This window comes from Canis lupus, chromosome 20 (genome assembly GCF_003254725.2).
Source record: "Canis lupus dingo isolate Sandy chromosome 20, ASM325472v2, whole genome shotgun sequence".
NCBI classification, from domain to species: Eukaryota; Metazoa; Chordata; class Mammalia; order Carnivora; family Canidae; genus Canis; species Canis lupus.
This window is the reverse complement of record NC_064262.1, coordinates 57,296,142-57,315,065: the sequence shown is the minus strand read 5'-3', so window position 1 is coordinate 57,315,065 and position 18,924 is coordinate 57,296,142. Positions and strand designations below refer to the sequence as shown.

General features: G+C 64.6%; 2 protein-coding genes across 5 annotated transcripts; one reads left to right on the top strand and one right to left on the bottom strand.

The window, feature by feature from the left end:
* Positions 1-659: 659 nt before the first annotated feature.
* MOB3A (MOB kinase activator 3A) lies at positions 660-15,892 on the bottom strand. Of its 3 annotated transcripts, none has more exons than XM_025456799.3 (4): positions 15,737-15,892; positions 6,739-7,271; positions 3,715-3,917; positions 660-1,749 (listed from the first exon to the last, which is right to left on the bottom strand). In XM_025456799.3, the coding sequence occupies exons 2-4, from the start codon at positions 7,157-7,159 to the stop codon at positions 1,720-1,722; spliced, it is 654 nt and encodes a 217-aa protein (XP_025312584.1). In that variant the 5' UTR covers positions 7,160-7,271; positions 15,737-15,892; the 3' UTR covers positions 660-1,719. The 3 variants fall into 3 exon arrangements, with proteins under 3 accessions (XP_025312584.1, XP_025312583.1, XP_035558930.1); XM_025456798.3 differs by lacking the exon at positions 15,737-15,892 and adding an exon at positions 11,679-11,823; XM_035703037.2 differs by lacking the exon at positions 15,737-15,892 and adding an exon at positions 11,004-11,147.
* A 343-nt stretch (positions 15,893-16,235) lies between these two features.
* On the top strand, positions 16,236-18,775 carry IZUMO4 (IZUMO family member 4). Of its 2 annotated transcripts, none has more exons than XM_049098275.1 (9): positions 16,236-16,481; positions 16,577-16,657; positions 16,754-16,825; positions 17,117-17,143; positions 17,240-17,315; positions 17,476-17,523; positions 17,608-17,622; positions 18,143-18,157; positions 18,471-18,775. In XM_049098275.1, exons 1-9 carry the CDS (start codon positions 16,268-16,270, stop codon positions 18,559-18,561), a joined length of 639 nt encoding a protein of 212 aa, XP_048954232.1. In that variant the 5' UTR covers positions 16,236-16,267; the 3' UTR covers positions 18,562-18,775. The 2 variants fall into 2 exon arrangements, 1 of the variants encoding a protein (XP_048954232.1); XR_007404334.1 differs by having other exon boundaries at positions 16,237-16,481; positions 17,608-17,901.
* Positions 18,776-18,924: the final 149 nt, after the last annotated feature.

Genomic DNA, 18,924 nt, shown 5'->3' with positions numbered 1-18,924 from the left:
GATGTGTTTGGGGGGACGTTACAATTAACAACAGCTCCCGAATTCTTAGTGGGTTCTGGAAATTGTGGTGCATTTGCAAAATCAGCGGGGAAGGCAACAATGGCCCTGGAGGAGGTCTTGCCAAACAGCCTGGTGGCGGGAAGCGGCTCCTTCCCACGGGACGGCGCGCCCTCTAGGGGTGACAGCCAGCGCGGCCCGCTCCTGCCCCACCTGCTCCCACTCTTCCCCCGCAGGGCCCGATCGGATCCAAGGGGCTCTGGGCCAGGGCTGGCTGGCGGCGGCCCAGCTGGTTTGCCCTCCCGATCTGTCCTGCACAGGGACCACGGTTTTCTGGCTCCCTGCGTGGGGCGCACAGCAAGACGCAGCGAGAATCCTGTTGAAGGGCCCGGAAAGCCCCAGACGCAACCGGCGGGCCGGGGAGCAGGTGCCGTCCTCACGTTCTCAGCCTGTTTTCCAGGAACCTATGTCCCACAGCCCAGCCTGACCCCCTGGAATCCTCATCGCATGATACTCTGTGCATCGGCTCAGCCACGCGGGGGCACTCGGATGGGCCCCCAAGCCTCAGCATGGGGACAAGGGCTCCCAGGTGACGAGGACAGTGACGTGGCCAACACCAGGCCTCGGGCAGGGACACAGACATGACGACCAGCAGCCCCAGGTACAAAGGCGGCAATTTATTCTGATGCTCACGTGGGAACACCCGTGGGCAGGGAGGGTGGGGAGAGTCCCCGCCACCTTCCCCGACCCGCTGGGCTGCGGGGACAGCCCGCAGCCCCGGGACACAGTGGTTGCGGTGCTCGGCCGAGGTTCTGCATTGACTACATTCAATCAGACGCGCATCTCGGGTCTTGGGGGGGCTGCCTCGCCGGGCCTCCTCCAGCAGGACCCGGGGCTTTCTAGAAGGACCGAGGCCAAGGTCACGTTAATTGCACTTGCTTGGTGTTGGGTGATGGCACCCCTCGCCCCTGCGAGCGTCCCACGCAGCCAGAGGTACTCGGAGCCGGTGCAGTCCAGACTGGAAGGGCTGCCTCGGCAAAAGGCCACTGAGGACGCTGCGTGCGGGCGGGGAGGAGGCACGGGCAGGACAGGGCTCCTGTGGTCACTTCCGTGCGGCCCCAGGCAGAGCCCTGGCCACCGCCCCAGTGTCCACAGGAGACGGTGCTGGGGTTGGGGTCCCGTCCCCACACAGGGCCACGCAAACACACGGCTTCCACATCACGTTGTCAGGCATCTGCAGGAAGGCTGACTCCAGCTAAATATTTGGCAAAATTGTAAAGACTGCAGCCTGGGAGAGGGTCCGACGGGAGAGTCACCCCGTGTATTCAGGAGGGGGAGGGGGGCTCACAGGGAGAAAACCCCAATCGCTCATGATCCATGACGGGGCTCAGGGAAGCTGGGGAGCAGGTGCGAGGTCATCGTGGGCGTCGCGAAGCAGACACAGGGTCACCGGCTGCATGTGGAGGCCGGTCCAGTGGGTCCACGGGGCAAGTGCAAGTGGTTCACAAAGTGGGTTCTCCCAGGAGCTCCACACATAGAACCATGGAGTTCAAGTTCGACGCCTGCCAAGGAGTCAGGCTCAGGGTGGCTGCGTGCAGACCCACGGCGCCGGGCTCGCTCACTGTCGGGGCTTTCTAGAAAGTATGGGTCCATGTTCCAGAGACACGGCCCTCAAGCATGTCTCCTGGGCACTGCCTCAGTGACCACGGGGCCGAGGGGCTCTCAGTGGCACATCCGCGCGGTCATCTCTTTCTGTTAACAACAAGCAGGACGTCAGGTCACCCTGATACAACCTTTACACCCGGGGACGGCAGCCGCGGGAGCCTGTCCCAACAGACGAACGACAAATGCAAAAAATCTAGGTGTGAAGGCTTCCTGCCACGTTCTTTTGTTTTCTCTTAAAGATTTTACTTATTTATTCCTGAGACCCAGAGACAGGCAGAGACAGGCAGAGGGAGAAGCAGGCTCCGTGCGGGGAGCCCGATGCGGGACTCGATCCCGGGACCCCAGGATCACGACCTGGGCTGAAGGCAGGCGCTCAACCACTGAGGCGCCCAGGCGCCCCTCCCGCCACGTTGTACAAGACAGACCCCGGAAGCCGCGGGGCCCAGGGGCAGCGGGCAGATCACCACCCGCTTCGTTTACACACGGCCTGCGGGGGTCGTGGCTCCTGCGCATTACCTCGGCCTCCGCCTGGCCCGGAAGGAACTCAGCATCGGGCGCCTGCTGGCTCTGCGGGCTGAGCACCTGCCTTCAGCTCAGGTCACCGTCCTGGGGCCCTGGGATCGAGCCCTATGCGGGGGACCCCTGTCACGGGGGGAGTCTGCTTCCCCATCTGGCCCTCCCCTCGGCTCCTGCACATGCTCACTCTCTCTCTCTTAAATAAATAAATTCTTAAAAAGAAAAAAAAAAAAAAAAGAACTCTGAGCATTGATGTGGGAGAAATAACAAGGGATCAGGATGCTTATTAAGAAAAGAAAACCAGGGAGCCCGGGTGGCTCAGTGGTTTGGTGCCGCCTTCAGCCCAGGGTGTGATCCTGGAGACCCGAGATCGAGTCCCGCGTCGGGCTCCCGGCATGGAGGCTGCTTCTCCCTCTGCCTGTGTCTTGGCCTCTCTCTCTCTCTCTCTCTTTCCCCCCACCCCCCCGTGTATTCTAATGAATAAATAAATAAAATCTTAGAAAAAAAAAAAAAAAAAACAAGCTGAGAGAGACCCAGCGGGCCCTCGGAACATTCTAGCATTTCCATGCTTGGGGAGATGCCCTATCTGCTGGAACGACCCTGGGACCTCACCTGGGGGGATGTTCTTGACCTTGGGGAACAGTGGTAGCAGCTGGTAGGAACTTGGAGGGCAGCTGCCTGCCGCCCTCTGACCTCACAGGTCTGGCTAAAAGCCCAAAGCAAGGTGCGGGAGCCTTGGGGGAGGGGCCCAGCGAGCCCCCCTTGCTGCCTGAGCCGTCCCGTCACCAGGCTGCGGTGGACACGGGTCTAGCTGGCAAATCCACAGCCACAGAGTGGGTTGCCACAGGCTGGCAAAGTGCCTGCCGATGGGGATGGGGCTTCTTCTGGGGCGACGGAATGTTCTGGAACCAGAGGTGATGGCTGTAGCCCCTTGTGAATGTATTAAATGCCACTGAACTGTTCAGTTGACAATTTTAACTTAGGTGACTTTTTTTTTTTTTTTTTACTTATGTGACTTTCACCTCAGTTAGAAACACATCATTGCCTGCTCTCCAGGCAGGAGGCGAGGATGTGGGCAGGGGAGACGGGGCCGCCCAGGATCAGCACCCAGGTCCCCAGGGTCTCCCGCAGGGAAAGGGGGTGCAGCCGCAGGAAGGAGCGGCCGACTCCGGGGCCCGTCCTGGGATGGCTCTGGGCTATGGGGCGGGGTGACCTTCCCAGGCGGCCCCAAGGGCACAGCAGCCCCAGGATTCAGGGCCTCTGCCTGTCAGGGGCGGGGGGAAGGGTGGTTCACACGCGCAGCCGCATCCCCGCGGAGTAGGGAGCAAAAGCACCAGACACAAGCCCGGTGGGTGGATCCCGTGTGCCGGAATCCAAGTAGCCACACCACTGTCGCCGTGTCAAACTTGGGCCCAGACCCAGAGAACCTGCCTCCGCTTCCCTCTCTCCATGTCAGGCTACCCACCAAGCCGGGCGTCCGGGCCCTGGGGACCCCCATGTCCCCCGCCACCCCCGCCGGATGCCCGCCCTGCTCACCAGCGGCTCCAGCTCTTTGGTGTCGATGAGGCCAAACTCCTTGACGAAGTAGTAGAAGTGCTTGTAGCAGGTGTTGACGTGCGCCTCGGAGCCCATCTGCGCGATGCGGTCAAAGTGGTGGATGTAGACGTGCACGAAGACGCGGAACAGCCGGGACAGGATCTTCTTCACCACCTGCAGGAAGTTCTTGGGGAACGGCGTGCCTGCACACAGGGCGGGGGTCAGGGAGGCTGCGGCCCCCCCGGGCCCCGCTGACCACCCCCCCGCCGGTTCTGGGCTGTGCGCTTCTATTCCTAGCTCTGCTTGCTCTTCTTAATTGAACGGGACGACCTACAAAAACACGTTTCCTGACAGTCTGATACTCCTCACAGGGGTCTGCCCGCCTCGAGTGCGTCTTCACAGCGTCATCTACGTTCGAGCATCGACGCAGCTTTGCTGTGCACGTGTACGTGTGCTCACTCCTGCCATGGAGCTTAAGGAGTGTCTTCCTCACTTCCCTTCCTTGTGGTCAAACGCCCCGACCAGGGGAGCCCCCGTGCCAGCCCCTCTGGCAGCCTGTGTGTCAGGCGCCCCAGTGCTCCTTTCTGCACCCCCTCAATCCCTCAATCATGCGACTTCGTCCCATACAGACGGGGTACACTCGGCACCACCGGGTGGGTGCCCGGGACCGGAAAGAACACACTGGCCCCATCGTGACCTGGGGGGCTCACGGGCTAACAGCCCAGGGGCAGCACACGCGATCCGGACAACAGTGTACTCATCGGGGCGCACGGGGACGTCCACCCCCACAGCGGGGCCCAGGTGGCTGCTCTCCGCCGGGGGAGGTCTGACCTGACGTGCGTGGAACAGAAGGCGAGCGGGAAAGCGACGGTGCTCCGTGAGCTGTGAGACAGGCCCAGCCTGACCCTGTGCCCTCTCGGTGCCCCCCGCCCGCCCCTTCCTCCGTAGCTGGGCCCAGATGGCCGCTCCGCCCTAGCAGGGGCGCCTGTGTGCAGCTTGTGCTGACAAGCATCGGTGAACGGCGACCAGGCCCAGTTCCCAGGCCACGAACCCCCTGGACGGTTTGTCCGGCATCACTGAGACCTGTTTTCCCCGCCACTCGATTCTGCAAGGATGAAGCCTGATGGTCGTCCTCGACCCGCATTTGTGGGCACCTGAGGAGCAGCTGCTGAAGGCCGTGGGGTGGGCCAGCCACCTCCAGGGGCCCTGGTCCAAGGCCACCGCCCTGCGCCTCTCTCCTAGCACGGGACTCCCCGGCGGCGATCCCGGGTAGCCTGGCTTGGATGGGCTCAGAGTAGACTGTTCCTGGACGCCACTGCACACGCTCACAATGGTCTCTCGTGCAGGGGTACAAACCTGGCCTCCCACTTGCTTTTATAAATAAAGTTTACCTGGAACACAGAGCCCCCTGTTTGTAAATTGCTTCTGGTGGCTTTCGGTCTACACTGCAGATCTGAGTGGTCAAGACAGACTGTCTGGCCTGCGAGGCTGGAAGGATTTGCTAGCTAGTCCCCATGAGAAGTGTGAGAAGTGTGCCAGCCGCTGGCCTGACACGGCGAGGTCTAAGGGGTGTACAGGCGGGAACAGAAGCAACACGGGAGCCACACTGAACGTGGACCCGTTCTCTCTGCCCGGCCGCACGGTTCTTGGCAGTGGCACAGACAAGAAGCGGAGAGACAGGGCCGTCTGCCGGAAGCACGTTGTTCTGAATGCCTGGCTGGGGTCCTGAAACAGGGCTGGCAGGGGTGGCCCAGGCCAGGCAGGCCCCCGACACGGGCGCCTGGGGAACAAGGGCTGCGCGAGGCCGGCAGCCTGGACTCAGAAGTCCCGCTGCACAGCCGTGTGCCACCTGCCAGTTCCTCTTCCCTGCCTCTCCCCAGCATCCTCTTTGGTAAACTTGGAATTTACCTTCCCCGGGTGTGGGGCAGGCTGGGCGTCTCGAGTTCTAGGGTGCTGACCCCTGAGGACCTGGTGGGACTCGCACGGGGCCTAGCAAGGCTGGGAATCAAATGACATGGCCTCTGGGGCTCTCCACGTCCCCGGCGACCTGAAGCAGGGACTGCTGGGAATCCCAGGCCGGGGGTGGCCTCTCCCTGGATAGTCCCTCGAAAGCCTCTGCCAGCGTCAGCCCTTCCGCGGTGCAGATGCTGAGTGAGGGCCCAGGGGAGGAACGAGTGGGTGCAGAGCTGGGCCTGAGACCTGTCTGCCCGGCCGGGGTTCCGGGACGCCGTGTCAGCACTGATGGTGACAGAAATCCACGGCTGTGGGTGGCTCCTGGTGCCGCTGTCACAAACCACCACCGGCTGAGCGGCTTAAAGAACTCATGTGCATCTCTCACAGTTTTCAGTCAGTGTCACTGGGCTGAGGGACCGCAGGATGGTTCCCACCGGAGGCGCCAGGGAGAACCCGTGCCCCTGCTGCCCTGGGAAGCTGCTGGCATTCCTAAGCTCATGGCCCGTCCCTCCTTCCCCGTTGTCCTACCACCTTCTCCCCTCGCGTGTCCAACCTCCCTCTGTCTTTCTCTTACAAGGACCCTTGTGATGACATCCAGGGTCATCTCCTGTCTCAGGGCCCTTAACTTAAAAAAGAATGTGTCCACCACACGGGTGCATATCCCTCGCCTTTGAGCAGGAGCAAGGTGCCCACACGCGCTGGCCCGGGGATGGACCCCGAGCCCACGATGCTCAGGAAGGGCACCAGACCCAGAAGGACTCCTCCTGCAGGACCCCACTTCCAGGAGGTCCCCAGAAGAGGCCCGTCCACAGAGACAGAGAGGAGGTGGTGGGAGCCAAGGGTGGGGTGGGGGGTGGGGATGATGGCTTATGGGGATGCTATTGGGGTGGTGGAATGTTCTGGAACTAGCAGTGATGGTCTGCACAACTCTGTGAACATACTATAAATGCCACTGAACCGTACACTTTAAACGGGTAGATGGCGGGCATGTGAATCCTGGCTCGACGTGAGAGCGAGTGGGGCCTGCCCTTCCCGGTGCCCACGTGGCCCACCCCAGCCACTCCGACTCACCGACGTGGGTGGGGAAGAGCTCCTCGTTGTTGATCTGCACCTCGATCCAGTCCATGAGCAGGTCCATGTAGCGGGGGGCCGACAGCGCCGTGGGCTTGCGGAACTGGTGCTCGTCCTGCCAGCGGTACTCGTACTTGGGGCCGCCCGACATGATCGGGCAGGACTGCTCCGTGCACCCGTCGCCGATGGTGCCGTAGATGAGGTTGACGCGGTTGAAGAAGTCCACCACGTGCACGGCCACCCAGTCGTTGAGGTCCTCGCCCGGGGGCAGCTGCACGGCCAGCTTCAGGTCCAGCCCGGCATTCAGCGACGCCTGTGCCTTCTTGTGTAGCTCGAAGCGCTGGGTGCCCGGCTCAAACTTGCGCTTAGGGCGGAAGGTCTTGTCCTTGTTGAAAACTTGCTTCAGGAAGGGGTTGGACATCTCGGCCCCCTTCCCTGGCGATGCCTCTGTGGAGGGGCCCAGGCAGGACGACCGTGTCAGGCAGGCGCCGCGGCGATGGGAGACTTGCTGGACCCCACGGCTTCCCGGAGATCTGGAACACGGAAAGGGGAGGAACCGTCACCTGCTTCTGGAAACCCTGCTCTGGAAGGACTAGGAGGCAGATCGGGGCACTCCCAGGACTTGTGACATTCAATCCACCAAGGGGGCCCCAGTTGCTCCACAGACAAAATGGTCCGTGGCAGGTCCCCACTGCCTCAGACCAGAAGATGCAGAGACAGCTCCCAACAGGCCAGAGCCGGTGGATCCTCCCCACGCCCGGAGGCGTTCTCGCACAGCAGCAGGGGCTGGAGATCTGCAGGCACCAAGGGAGAGCGCGGCGGGTCAGCGGCGCCCTCCGTGGACAGTCGTCTATGTCCCTACGGCCTGCAGACAGGACCTCATTTGGAAGAAGGTTCTGTGCGGACACGATCAGGGATCTCGGGCTGCGCGCCTCCTGGATCACACAGGTGTCCCTGGTGCGATGACAACCGTCCTTATAAAAGGAGACACAGGCGCATGGCAGACAGCTGCACGAGGGTGGAGGCGCCAGGGGGGCCGGCACTGCCAGAGCCAGGCACAAGCCTGGAGCACTGTCCCCACGGCCTCCGAAGGGACCAGCTCTGCCCACAGCCTGGCTGGGGGTCTGGCCTCCAGAGTTGGGAAAGGATAATTTCTGTGTTTCTGCATTGCACCCTAATCTCCCCGCTGCACCGGGGCCCACCCTCATCTCGCCACCCGAGGATGTGTGCAGAGCCCCCATTCCCGACAGGTGAACTGGAATTCTAGGGGGACACTCTCCACTGCAGGGCCCATTCCAGAAGCCTGGACAAGCCCATCTGCTCTTCCTGTCTGACCAACACGGGACCACACAGACACCCACCCTCACTGGTTTCCCTGGGATGAGGTCCTGCCGCGAGAGCCCACCCCCTGCCCCTCCCTCTGCTGTCTCTCTGCGCTGGGTCCTCCTCTGTTCCGTGGGACAGTACCCGGCTCACGTCAGAGAGCGTGAAGGATGAGGTGGGGCGCATGAAGCGGTGGCCAGGCTCATGCTGGGGATGCAGCCACCCTGCCGGGCTGGGTGTGCTCCCCACCCTGCCACGGTGGTGCCGCCCCCCGCCCTGCTCCCAGGAGTGTGCGGTGCGCTGGGACAGCGGGGGCCGGGGTTGGGGGGGCCAGGCGCCCCAGGGGCTGGCGGGGTGGGGGTCTTGGGAGTTCACCGGGGGGAAGGTGCAGAAGGGGAAGTGTGTGGAGAGTAGGAAAGAGGAAGGGCCCGCCCGTGGCCCCACGCCACATCGTGCACCTGCACACGTGCAAGCCATGTATGTTAGTCGGTGCCCACCCCGCTTCTCTGCTTCAACGGTGGGGTTCATTCCTCTAACTCGGGCCGGCGGGCAGTGCCCCTCCAGACCCAGCACGGTGCCGCAGCAAATTACCGCAGACCCAGAGCTCCTACCAGCCCAGCTGTAGTATCAGAAAGTTCCGGAGGCTCCACATCTGAAATGGGACTCCCGGGGCTCCTGCCTCTCCGAGTCCAGAGGAGGCCCCGCACCCTCCAACCTCTGCTTCCCTCATCACACCTGCTTCTGTGGGGACCCCCCTCACCCCCCAGAACCAGGGCGGCCCCGCAGAGAGCGCCGGCTCGACGTCGGCCCTGCTGAGGGAAGAGCATGAGAGCCCGGGCGCTGCTGGGCCAGGTCCAGGGACCCCAGGCCCAGACTCCTGCGGGGCCCGGTGAGCGCCCACAGTGGCCCCGGGGCAAAGACGAAGGGCTGACGACAGGTGCCCTGCTCCCAGCAAATGGGCAGTAGGAGCTTCGCCGGGACACCTGCAGGCGCCGCCCCGAGAAGACACCCCGAGAGCCCGCGGTGCTGGCGGGGAGGACGGAGGGGGGCCGCAGGGCCGGGGAGGCAGTGCCTGTGGACGCGGGACAAGGCGGGGCAGGTCTCCCTGGGGCCCCGGGGGGACCAGCCCCGTCCATGGCATTTTGAACTTGTGACCTCCAGAACCGTGGGATGACAGATCCGTGTTCCTTTAGGGCCACGGAACTTGTGGTCACTGGTTACAGCAGCCCCAGGAAACTGAGGAGCCAGTTGTCACTGGCTACGCACGACCCCCTGATGAGCAGCGACGTCAGCCAGACCCGGTTACTCGTGGGCCGGGAGCAGGTTACTCGCTCCCTTCTCTGCGCGGAGCGGCCAAGCCCACCTGAGCAGCCTGAACCACAGGGACCCCGAAGGTGAGCCCGGGGACGGAGGCGCGGCCGAGGACAACAGGAGCCCCGGGGAAGGCGAGGGAACCACCGCCCCCCGGGAACGGCTGTAAGCACCGAGGACAATCGCCGGCGCTGGTGAGGACGTGCAGAAATTGGAACCGGGGAGCACGGCTGCTGCGGGGAACAGCCCAGGGTCAGGCGGAGCTACCCCAGGGCCACCCCGAAGGCGACGGCAAACATCCACAAGGAGACTCGTGCACACACGGTGGCAGCGGCACAACTCACGTTCTCACCAAAGGCTGGAGACGACCCCCACATCCCGCAACGGGTGAACACACGAACAGGCCTTGTCGGCCACGTGAGCAGGGGTGAGGCCCCCCTATGCCGCCCCGGGGACGGACCCGAGCCCCCGACGCTCAGGGAGGGAACAGGAGGCCCCATGGGTGTGAGTCCACGTGTGTGACACGTCCAGGACGGGCTTGTCCACGGGCAGGGAGGGGTGGCGGGAGGGGAGTGACGGCTGACGGGGATGGGCTCCCCTGGGGTGACAGGATGGCGTGGAAGCAGACGGCGGCGGTGGTTGTGCAAGGCTGGGGACGGCCTGAAAACGGAGCTGTGTGTGTCAGTGAGTGGGCTGCGGGCTACGCGGGTCTCGTCTAACGGGGCTGTGACTACGCGGTGGGCAAAGGGGCGGAGAAGAGCTTCCCTCCTGGGCCTAAGTGACACCCTCTGGGCCCAAGCCGCCCCACCCCTGCTCACTGGGCCCACGACGGGGAAGGCGCGGGCGCGGGTGGCGGAGGAAGCTCCCCGTGAGGACCGGCGGGGCGGCTCCCGGCAGCCCCAGCTCCGGAGCAGGAGGACGCGGGCCTGTCACAGAGCGCGGGGGCCGCCCTCCCCACGGCTGGCTCTGGCCGCCGCCACCACGTCCTGCCACCTCGGCTGACCCCTGCCGGGCACTTCCCGGGACCCTTGGAGGAACGCGGCAGACACACTTCACGGGAGGGAGGACGGGCCCCGACTGGCTCGGCCCCCTGGGCCCTGCGGACATCGGGGGGGGGCAGCACGCCCCATCCTGGGACCACAGGCGTCCGTCCCCAGACCCTGCCCAGGGTCCCCCGGCCGAGACCCCGTATGGAAGATAGTGACTCAGCGCTACCCCGCTGAGGAGGAGTCAGGTGGCGGGGACAGGGCCGAGCCAGAGCGGGAACCCGGGCGCGTGGGTGAAGCCAGCCTCCTCTGCCAGGCCACAGCCGGCGCAGCGAACCACCTGCCCATCACGCAGGCGTCCGTCGCCGCCCTCCGGCCAGTGTCAGGCACTGTCCCCCCCCGCACCTCCGCACGGCCTCTACAGAACTGCACGGGTGCCTCAGCTCCAGGGCCCCGGCCGCCTACCCTCCCTGGTGTCGGTGGATGGGCACAGCCGGGGCACCCAGAGCCCCACGGCGGGAAGGCGGTGCCTGAGAGCGCAGGGCAGTGGCCCAGGACCCCTCACACCACGGCGGCTGTGCTGGGCAGGCCGGCGGCGATCCCCGGGGCCCCCTGGGACCAGTAAGGCCCAAGGGGCCTGCATACCTGTCCCGGAGGTTAACCTGCAAACCTGGCCACGCTTAGGCCACTCTGGCGCAGGTAAAGGGCCAGCGTCCTCCACCGGGAGGGCAGGTCACCTCTGCTCCAGCCGCCTGACAGCAGGGCTTGGGCACTTCCCCATCCCAGGGCTTACTTCAACCTGCAAACACCCTCCGCCTGAGAGACGAGGTGGGGGTTGCGTCCCTGTCCGGCTGCTCCTGCGCATCGACTCGCTTCCGGGCCCCTTATGTAACCCCAAGCTGAGCCGCACCCTGACAGCCGCCGCGGACGGGGGAAAGTGCCACCCGCCAGTGCCCGCTGGGGCCTCTCATCCTGGGGCCTGTCGGACATGGCTCCGGGGCCTCAGCCGCAACCACGGCACCTGGGGACCTGAGACTGGGGGGCAAAAGCAGGCTGGGGGGTGCGGTGTCTCCATGCGGGGACCAGACGCGCCCCAGGGCAGTTCTGGAAGCTGGGCTCAGGCAACGGGGCCAGGGGAGGGGGTGGTTCACAGGGCTCCTGCCCTCGATCTTAGAAAGTGCGGGTTTTTTTAAGTGGAAGCAACCATTTTCTAGGAAACTTCCCCAATGTCCAGAATCCCCCTCAGGAGCAGGTTTCTATGGGACGCAGACACCCCGCGGCCTGGAGGTGACCCCACATTGCCAGCCCCACCCTGTTTACCGGCTCTTCCCGGGCGCTGTCCTCAGTGGGACAGACCTGTTGGGGCTCAGGGCTCTGCTGACGGCCAGGTTCTTCCCTCGGACATGTGCCCGGCGGTACTTAGAAACTTCTAGACTGATGAAGATGACAAATTCCCCGGCCCCAACACACGCCCTCTGCCCCCCCCCTCCTTTTTCTTCTGAAAACCAAACAAAGCACAGTTCCTCCAGGCAGCTGCCTTGCATGACCTCCCGGGGAGGCGCTGCCACTTCCTTCCGGTGCCTCTGCATCCTGTCTTGGCCACTAACGCACCCCCCACTACGGGGACCCTGCCCTGGGGCCGGGGGAACAGGAGGGGACAGACCCCAAGCTCAGAGGCGAGCCCCTGGGCGCGGTGGGTGGGAGGATGCTCTGGGGCCCCGATCTGTCCCGTCCCAGAAGGCCGCTCCCCATAGCTGCAGTTTAAATGTCAGCCCTGCTCCCCGGGGGGAAGGCCCCCCGCCGTCCTGCAAGACCACAGAGGGTGCCGCCTGCCGACCCGCCACGGGGGTGGTGCTCTACTGGCATCAGGCCCTCATGTCTTTGCTTCCGGGCTCAAGTTCCCCAATCTGTGATGCAGGAAGGCAGGAAGCGGTTTGCTGAGACCACTGCAGGCCAGGTGCTCTCAAGGGGTCCTACGCGGTCCCACCCTCCTGCGGATCCTCTTATTTTATGACCCGCTGTGATACAATTCACGTACCACAAATAACTTTTAAAGTGTACAATTTGATGGTTTTAGTACAATCATAGGGCAGTGCAACCATTACCATAATCCTAAAACATTCTCCTACCTCAAAAGAAACCCTGTGCCCATCAGCAGTGACTCCCCATCCTTCTCTCATGGGTTGAATCCTGTCTTGGGGGTGGGGGTGGGGGACAGAAGGCAGATGAAAGGCGGCAAGCCACCAAGGCCGCCCCCGTCCGCTGAGGAGCCGCTGCACCTCTTCGGGGGCCCGGCCCGGGGTCTCGCATGTCACAAGGGGCAGGGCAGGAGCAGCAGAGCCCCTGCCGGCGACTAACAACAGGACACCCACGACACGCATTCGCCGCTGAGAAGACCCTGTTCTGAGGGGACACAGCGCGCCCACTCCCGGCCACCCTCTGTCCAGGGTGCTGCGCCCACCACTCTGCCCCCGGGGACGCTGGGCCACGTGTGGGGACCCCCAGGGTACTCCCAGCGTCAAGCGCTCAGCTCCCACGGCCCTAACGACCCCCTCCCCGCAGAGAGAGACCCCGCCACGCACGCCCTGTTCTGGACTCAGGAGACGCAGGAACGCCCACCTCCTTCCCAGAACCTGGATTCTGAAGCTGCTGTTGCCTCTTTTCGGCTTAAGTAATCTGAACCTCGAAATTCTAGGAAATGAGGAACAGGGCTCTCCAGCTGGGGCATGTCTCGAACTTCCCCGAGAAAAAGCCCAGGCTCTGAGCCGGCTGCTCGGGGAATTTCTGCTAAAGCTCCGTTTGATGAGGCGCTGGAGAAGGGAGAGCAGCTCCCGGAAACCCGATCGATGGCTGTCGCCTGTCCTGGCTGCGAACAGACTGAAAATCGTTCGGAAAAAAAAAGTCCAGGAACTGAACTAGCATTTCTGAGGCCTCCCTGAGGAACTAAAATAACCACTTTTGCTTCTGCCGAGAGAGAGAGAGAGAGAGAGAGAGAGAGAGAGAGAGAGACACGGAGGTGCACCTAGAACTCAACTCCCGGTTACCCGGGCACCGGGTTCGCAAACACCGCACTCAGCTTTTTGAGTGACGTAAGGGTGATACGGCCGTGCTCTCCCTTTAGAGAGGCTCAAATAAAACCCCTGAGCCAGACACAGACATGGAGGGGACGCCACACAGCCCGTGGCTCCAGGTCTAGGACCTTCTGGAAAAGGCAGAGCTGTGGAGGTGGTGACAGGGCCCACGGTGGCCGGGGTGGGGGGGGTGCTTTGGTGGAGCAGGGGTCTGTAGGGCCGGGGCCTCCTCTGGGCCATGCGGTGACAGTGGCGCGGTGTCTGTGACATTCATGCAAACCCACAGGGCGTGCAGCAGTGACGGTGAACCCCGGTCACCTGCGGGCTGTGGCTGGTAACGTCCGGATATTGGTCATCACCTGTCACACATATCAGGCTCTGGCGGGGATGCTGGTAATGGGGGAGGCTGTGCATTTACGGGGAGATGGGGCCTGGGGGAACTTCCACCCCGTTTTGCTGTGAACCTAAAGTTGCTCCAAAAAATAAGCGCAATTAAAAAAAAATGATAACAGGGATCCCTGGGTGGCGCAGCGGTTTAGCGCCTGCCTTTGGCCCAGGGCGCGATCCTGGAGACCCGGGATCGAATCCCACATTGGGCTCCCGGTGCATGGAGCCTGCTTCTCCCTCTGCCTGTGTCTCTGCCTTTCTCTCTCTCTCTCCCTCCCTCTCTGTCGATCATGAATAAATAAATAAAATATTTAAAAAAAAATTATAACAGCAAAAAAAAAAATCATAGCCAACACCAATTCAACTACAATACACCCAGCACTGGGTTAAATCCTTGAGTAGCTTGCCCTGTTTAAGACTAAAGCCACAGAAAACAATGAATCCCGCCAAAGCAGGACATACGTTTGTGGAAGGAATGTCACAGAAAACACTAGGAATATTACCTGCACCAAAGGCATAACTTAAAATTTCCCAGTAGCCTTGCTATCAAGTGAAAAAAGTACAAAGAAACAGGTGAAGTTAACACTAATACTGTATTGCATTTGACCGAAAAACAACAAAATGTCATTTCAACACCTCCTGGAAACTGAAATTATCACGGACGTTTTGACTTCAAAAAAAAAAAAAAAAAAGTGCTCTGTGTCTGTGCCGGGCGCCCCGATTAGCTGAGGTGGGCTTGAAGGGCTGTAGCCACACGGGGCCAGCGGCTGAGGCCGACAGCTCCGCTCTGGAGGGGTGAGTGAGAGGGGAAGGCACACAGCAGGAGCTGGGTGTCTGCAGGGTGGGGGCAGCCAGGACGCCCACTAGCTCACCCATGGTCAGTCGATGGGTCCAGGGTGTTCTGAGAACAGAGCCCGACAGGTGACCCCAAACACCCGGGGACACCACCAGTCCTCGGCAAGTCAACTGGGCAGTCGGGGAGGCTGCAGGCCCTGCCCTGAGGACCGCCAGGTATGGCCGCAGGCTCGGCTCAGCCCCTAAAACAGGCGAGTAAGGGCCCCGAGCTCCGAGTGCGGTGAGCGGGGAGCAAGGAGGCCTGGCTGGGGCCGTGTGTGGGCGGCCCCACAGTCACCGAGTGCAGGCAGGCACTGCCCCCACCCGCGGTCGTCACCCCCCCCCCCCCCCGCACCCGGCCTCCCCGCCGCCCGCGGTCGCCCCCCGAGGACCCGACCTCCCGCCGCCCGCGGTCGCCCCCCACCCAGGACCCGGCCTCCCCGCTGCCCAAGGTCGCTCCCCCAGGACCCGGCCTCCCCGGCGCCTGCGGTCGCCCCCGAGGACCCGGCCTCCCGCTGCCCGCGGTCGCCCCCGCCCCCCCCCCCGCACCCGGCCTCCCCGCCGCCCGCGGTCGCCCCCCCCGAGGATCCGGCCTCCCCCCGCCCGCGGTCGCCCCCCCCCAGGACCCGGCCTCCCCGCTGCCCGCGGTCGCCCCCCGAGGACCCGACCTCCCGCCGCCCGCGGTCGCCCCCCACCCAGGACCCGGCCTCCCCGCTGCCCAAGGTCGCTCCCCCAGGACCCGGCCTCCCCGGCGCCTGCGGTCGCCCCCGAGGACCCGGCCTCCCGCCGCCCGCGGTCCCCCCTCCCCCCGCACCCGGCCTCCCCGCCGCCCGCGGTCGCCCCCCCCCCCCCGGGGACCCGGCCTCCCCCCGCCCGCGGTCGCCCACCCCCAGGACCCGGCCTCCCCGCCGCCCGCGGTCGCCCCCCCCAGGACCCGGCCTCCCCGCCGCCCGCGGTCGCCCCCCAGGACCCGGCCTCCCCGCCGCCCGCGGTCGCCCCCCCCAGGACCCGGCCTCCCCGCCGCCCGCGGTCGCCCCCCCCAGGACCCGGCCTCCCCGCCGCCCGCGGTAGCCCGCGAGGACTCACCTGCGGTCACGCCCCACCAGCCGGGGCGCTCGCGGCTGTCCGGTGTCCAGCGTCCTCCGCCCCGTCCCCTCCGCCGCCGACCAGCACAGCGCGCACCGCCGGCCGCCGCCGCCCCGCCCAGGCAGAGGAACTTCCGCTACCGGCGGGGGCCTCCCCGGAAGCGGAGCCCAAGGGGGGCGAGGTCCAGAGAAGGGGCGCCCCCGCCGCCGCGCTCTCCTGTTGCCGGGCAACCGGAAACGGGCCGGGACGCCATTGGCTGGTGCCCGCGGCCTAGGGGCGGAGCTTGCGCGGTGCCGGGAAGGCGGAGCGGGTCCTCGGGCCTGCGCCCGCCCGGGAGGAGGAGCTTGCGTGTGCCCCGGGCGCATGCGTCGGGCGCGGCCTGCGGGGCGGGGCCTACGGGGGCGGGGCCTGCGGGGGGCGGGGCCTGCGGTTGTCCGTTGCGGGGCGGGGCCTGCGCCGGGGGCGGGGGCGGGGGCGGGGGCGGGGGGCGCCGTCGGTTGGCGGGCGGCGGGCGGCGGGCGCGGGCGGGCCATGGCCCTGCTGCTGTGCCTCGGCCTGACGGCGGCGCTGGCCCGCGGCTGCCTGCACTGCCACGGCAACTTCTCGGAGAAGTTCTCTTTCTACCGCCATCACGTGAACCTCAAGTCCTGGTGGGTGGGCGACATCCCCGTGTCGGGCTCGCTGCTCGCCGACTGGAGCCGGGACACCATGAAGGAGCTGCACCTGGCCATCCCCGCGGAGATCAGTGAGGGCGGTGGGGCTGCGGGGGTGGGGGGCCGCCCGGGCGCGCCCCCTCCCCGCCCCCCGCCGGGCCGCTCACCGCGCCTCCTCCGCCCCCAGCCCGGGAGAAGCTGGACCAAGTGGCGGACGCCGTGTACCAGAAGATGGACCAGCTGTACCAGGGGAAGATGTATTTCCCCGGTAAGGGGGCGGCCGCACGCGCGGGAATCGGACGGCTCCCCTCCGCCCGCCGCCGCGGCCTGACCTCCCTCCTGCCCACCCGCCCACCCCCACCAGGATATTTTCCCAACGAGCTGCGAGCCATCTTCCGGGAGCAGGTGCATCTCATCCAGAATGCCATCATCGAAAGTGAGCACAGGGAGGGCCGCTGTATTATTTCAGGAGTCCCTTGGAGGCTGGGGCTGGAGGGACATGAATGGGCCCGTGGGCACCGGAGGGGAGAGGGGCAGCTCCCCGAGGCAAGGTCCCTTGGATAAACCCGGCGCCTCCCTGCCACCTCCCCCTGCCCGGGCCTGGAGGCCTGGGTGAGTAGTGCTGCCGCCCTGCCCCAGCAGTTGGCTCCGTCCCAGGCTGGGCCACCCAGGGTGAGCCTTGGGGAGGGCAGGAGCTAGGGACAGGTCGGTCCTCTTGTCCCCACAGGCCGCATTGACTGTCAGCGCCACTGTGGTGAGTGAGCCCCTGTGCAGCCCGGAGGACCCAGTGGTGGTGGCGGCCCTGGAGGCCGAGGCGGGGGAGCCCGTGGCTGCCTCTCCTGTGTTGCAGGCATCTTCCAGTACGAAACCATCTCCTGCATCAACTGCACAGACTCGCATGTCGTCTGCTTTGGCTACAACTGCGAGTAGGGCTCAGGCTGGGGTGGGGGCGGGCTGGCCAGGGATCCTCCTCTGACCCTCTGTGGCCTTCCAGCCCCCCAAGGGGGGGGGCGCGGTGGGGGCCTGTCCGTGAGCCCTGGGTTCTGGATCCGGGGCCTCCCCATCTCCACGCCCGTGTGCCCGCAGGTCGTCAGCACAGTGGGAAACAGCCGTACAGGGCCTCCTCCTTTACATGTGAGTTGGGGCAGCTGGGCTCCGGGAGGGCACCGTGAGCTCCAACCCTGGTGTTACCTGATTCCAACCCTGCTGTCGTTGTAGAAATAAGTGGCACAAGTAAGTCCCCTGTCCCCAAACACAACGTGAGTTTTATCAGAGGCAGTGTGCTTGTGAGTCCTGGTGGGTGAGTATGTGCCAGGGCAGCCATAGGAGGCAGTACCTGGCTGGCCCCGTGCTCAGGACCCCAGCTGCACAGGGGGCAGGACAGTGGCCAGAGCTGGGGAGGGCCCCCCCATGATGGATCTGGCCCAGTGGAGGGACCAGGGGGCCACAGGCCCTAAAGCTTAAGGCTAACTGGGACTCTGTGGTGTCTTTCAGACAGGACACCAAAACAAGGTAAGCACCCCACGTGCCTCCCCAAAACCCTGGCTGGGTCTTCTGAAAGGGATGTGGGACAGTCAGGAAAAGGGTGGAATGGGGGCCTCCCAGTTGGGGACAGACAGGGACAGTTGGACAGGGCAGCCACAGCCAGCAGGGATCTCTATGCACCTGGGACAACCCCGATGTCACCTCTGCAACCACACCCAAGTGATCAGTTCATGAATAAACATCAGCTGCTTCTCCTGACGACACACAGAACCACTCCAGCCTTGTGAGTGGCCCAAAGGGAAGCGGGCTGTGAGGCCCCGGGTGGGCTCTGGGGCGGGGGGGGGGCTCCATACCGAAGGGTTGAGCCTAAGCCAGAGAGATCAAAACACAATGGCCAATTCCCCAAGGGCTGCCCCCCACTTTTGCAGCCTCTGGTGGGAGTCTTGGGTGTGACCCCAGTGCTGGCCAAGGCCTCCATACTGAGCTTGGAGGGTTTTGCCTGCGGCGCCCCAGGCCTCCAGCGAAGACCCTGGGCTGGGGGGCGGGGAGGCAAGGCGGGTGCAGAGGGGCTGAGGGCACCTATGTCTCCCCAACAGTCTGATATCACCAAGCTTTACATGTCTTGAGCCCCCACACCTGGCCAACCTGACTCTAGAAAATGCTTCCGAGTGCCTGACCCAGCACTGATGACCACCGGGTTTGCCAGAGCGGCCCTAGCCTTGAGGTGGAGCCAGACTCAGCTGGACTGTCCCAGCCTGACCCCATGGAGCAGGCCTGCCGCTGCCTCGAGCCCCTGCACTCCCATCAGAGCCTGGGGCTGGGCCGGGAGCAGTGTGCGGCTTTGTCGGGCGGGGTCGCAGAGCTATTAGATGCAATGATTAAATGTCCCTCACGTTTCTCATCACGGCGCATCCTTGTCCAGGGAACGGGGGCTGGGGCCCCAGGGCTGTCCGTGCCTGTTTACCGCAATCCGTCTGAACACAGCTGGGCAGACTTTCTGCACGGAACCAAGCTTGTGGAGCGGGTGGGTGCTCCTGAGGACTCCTAGCG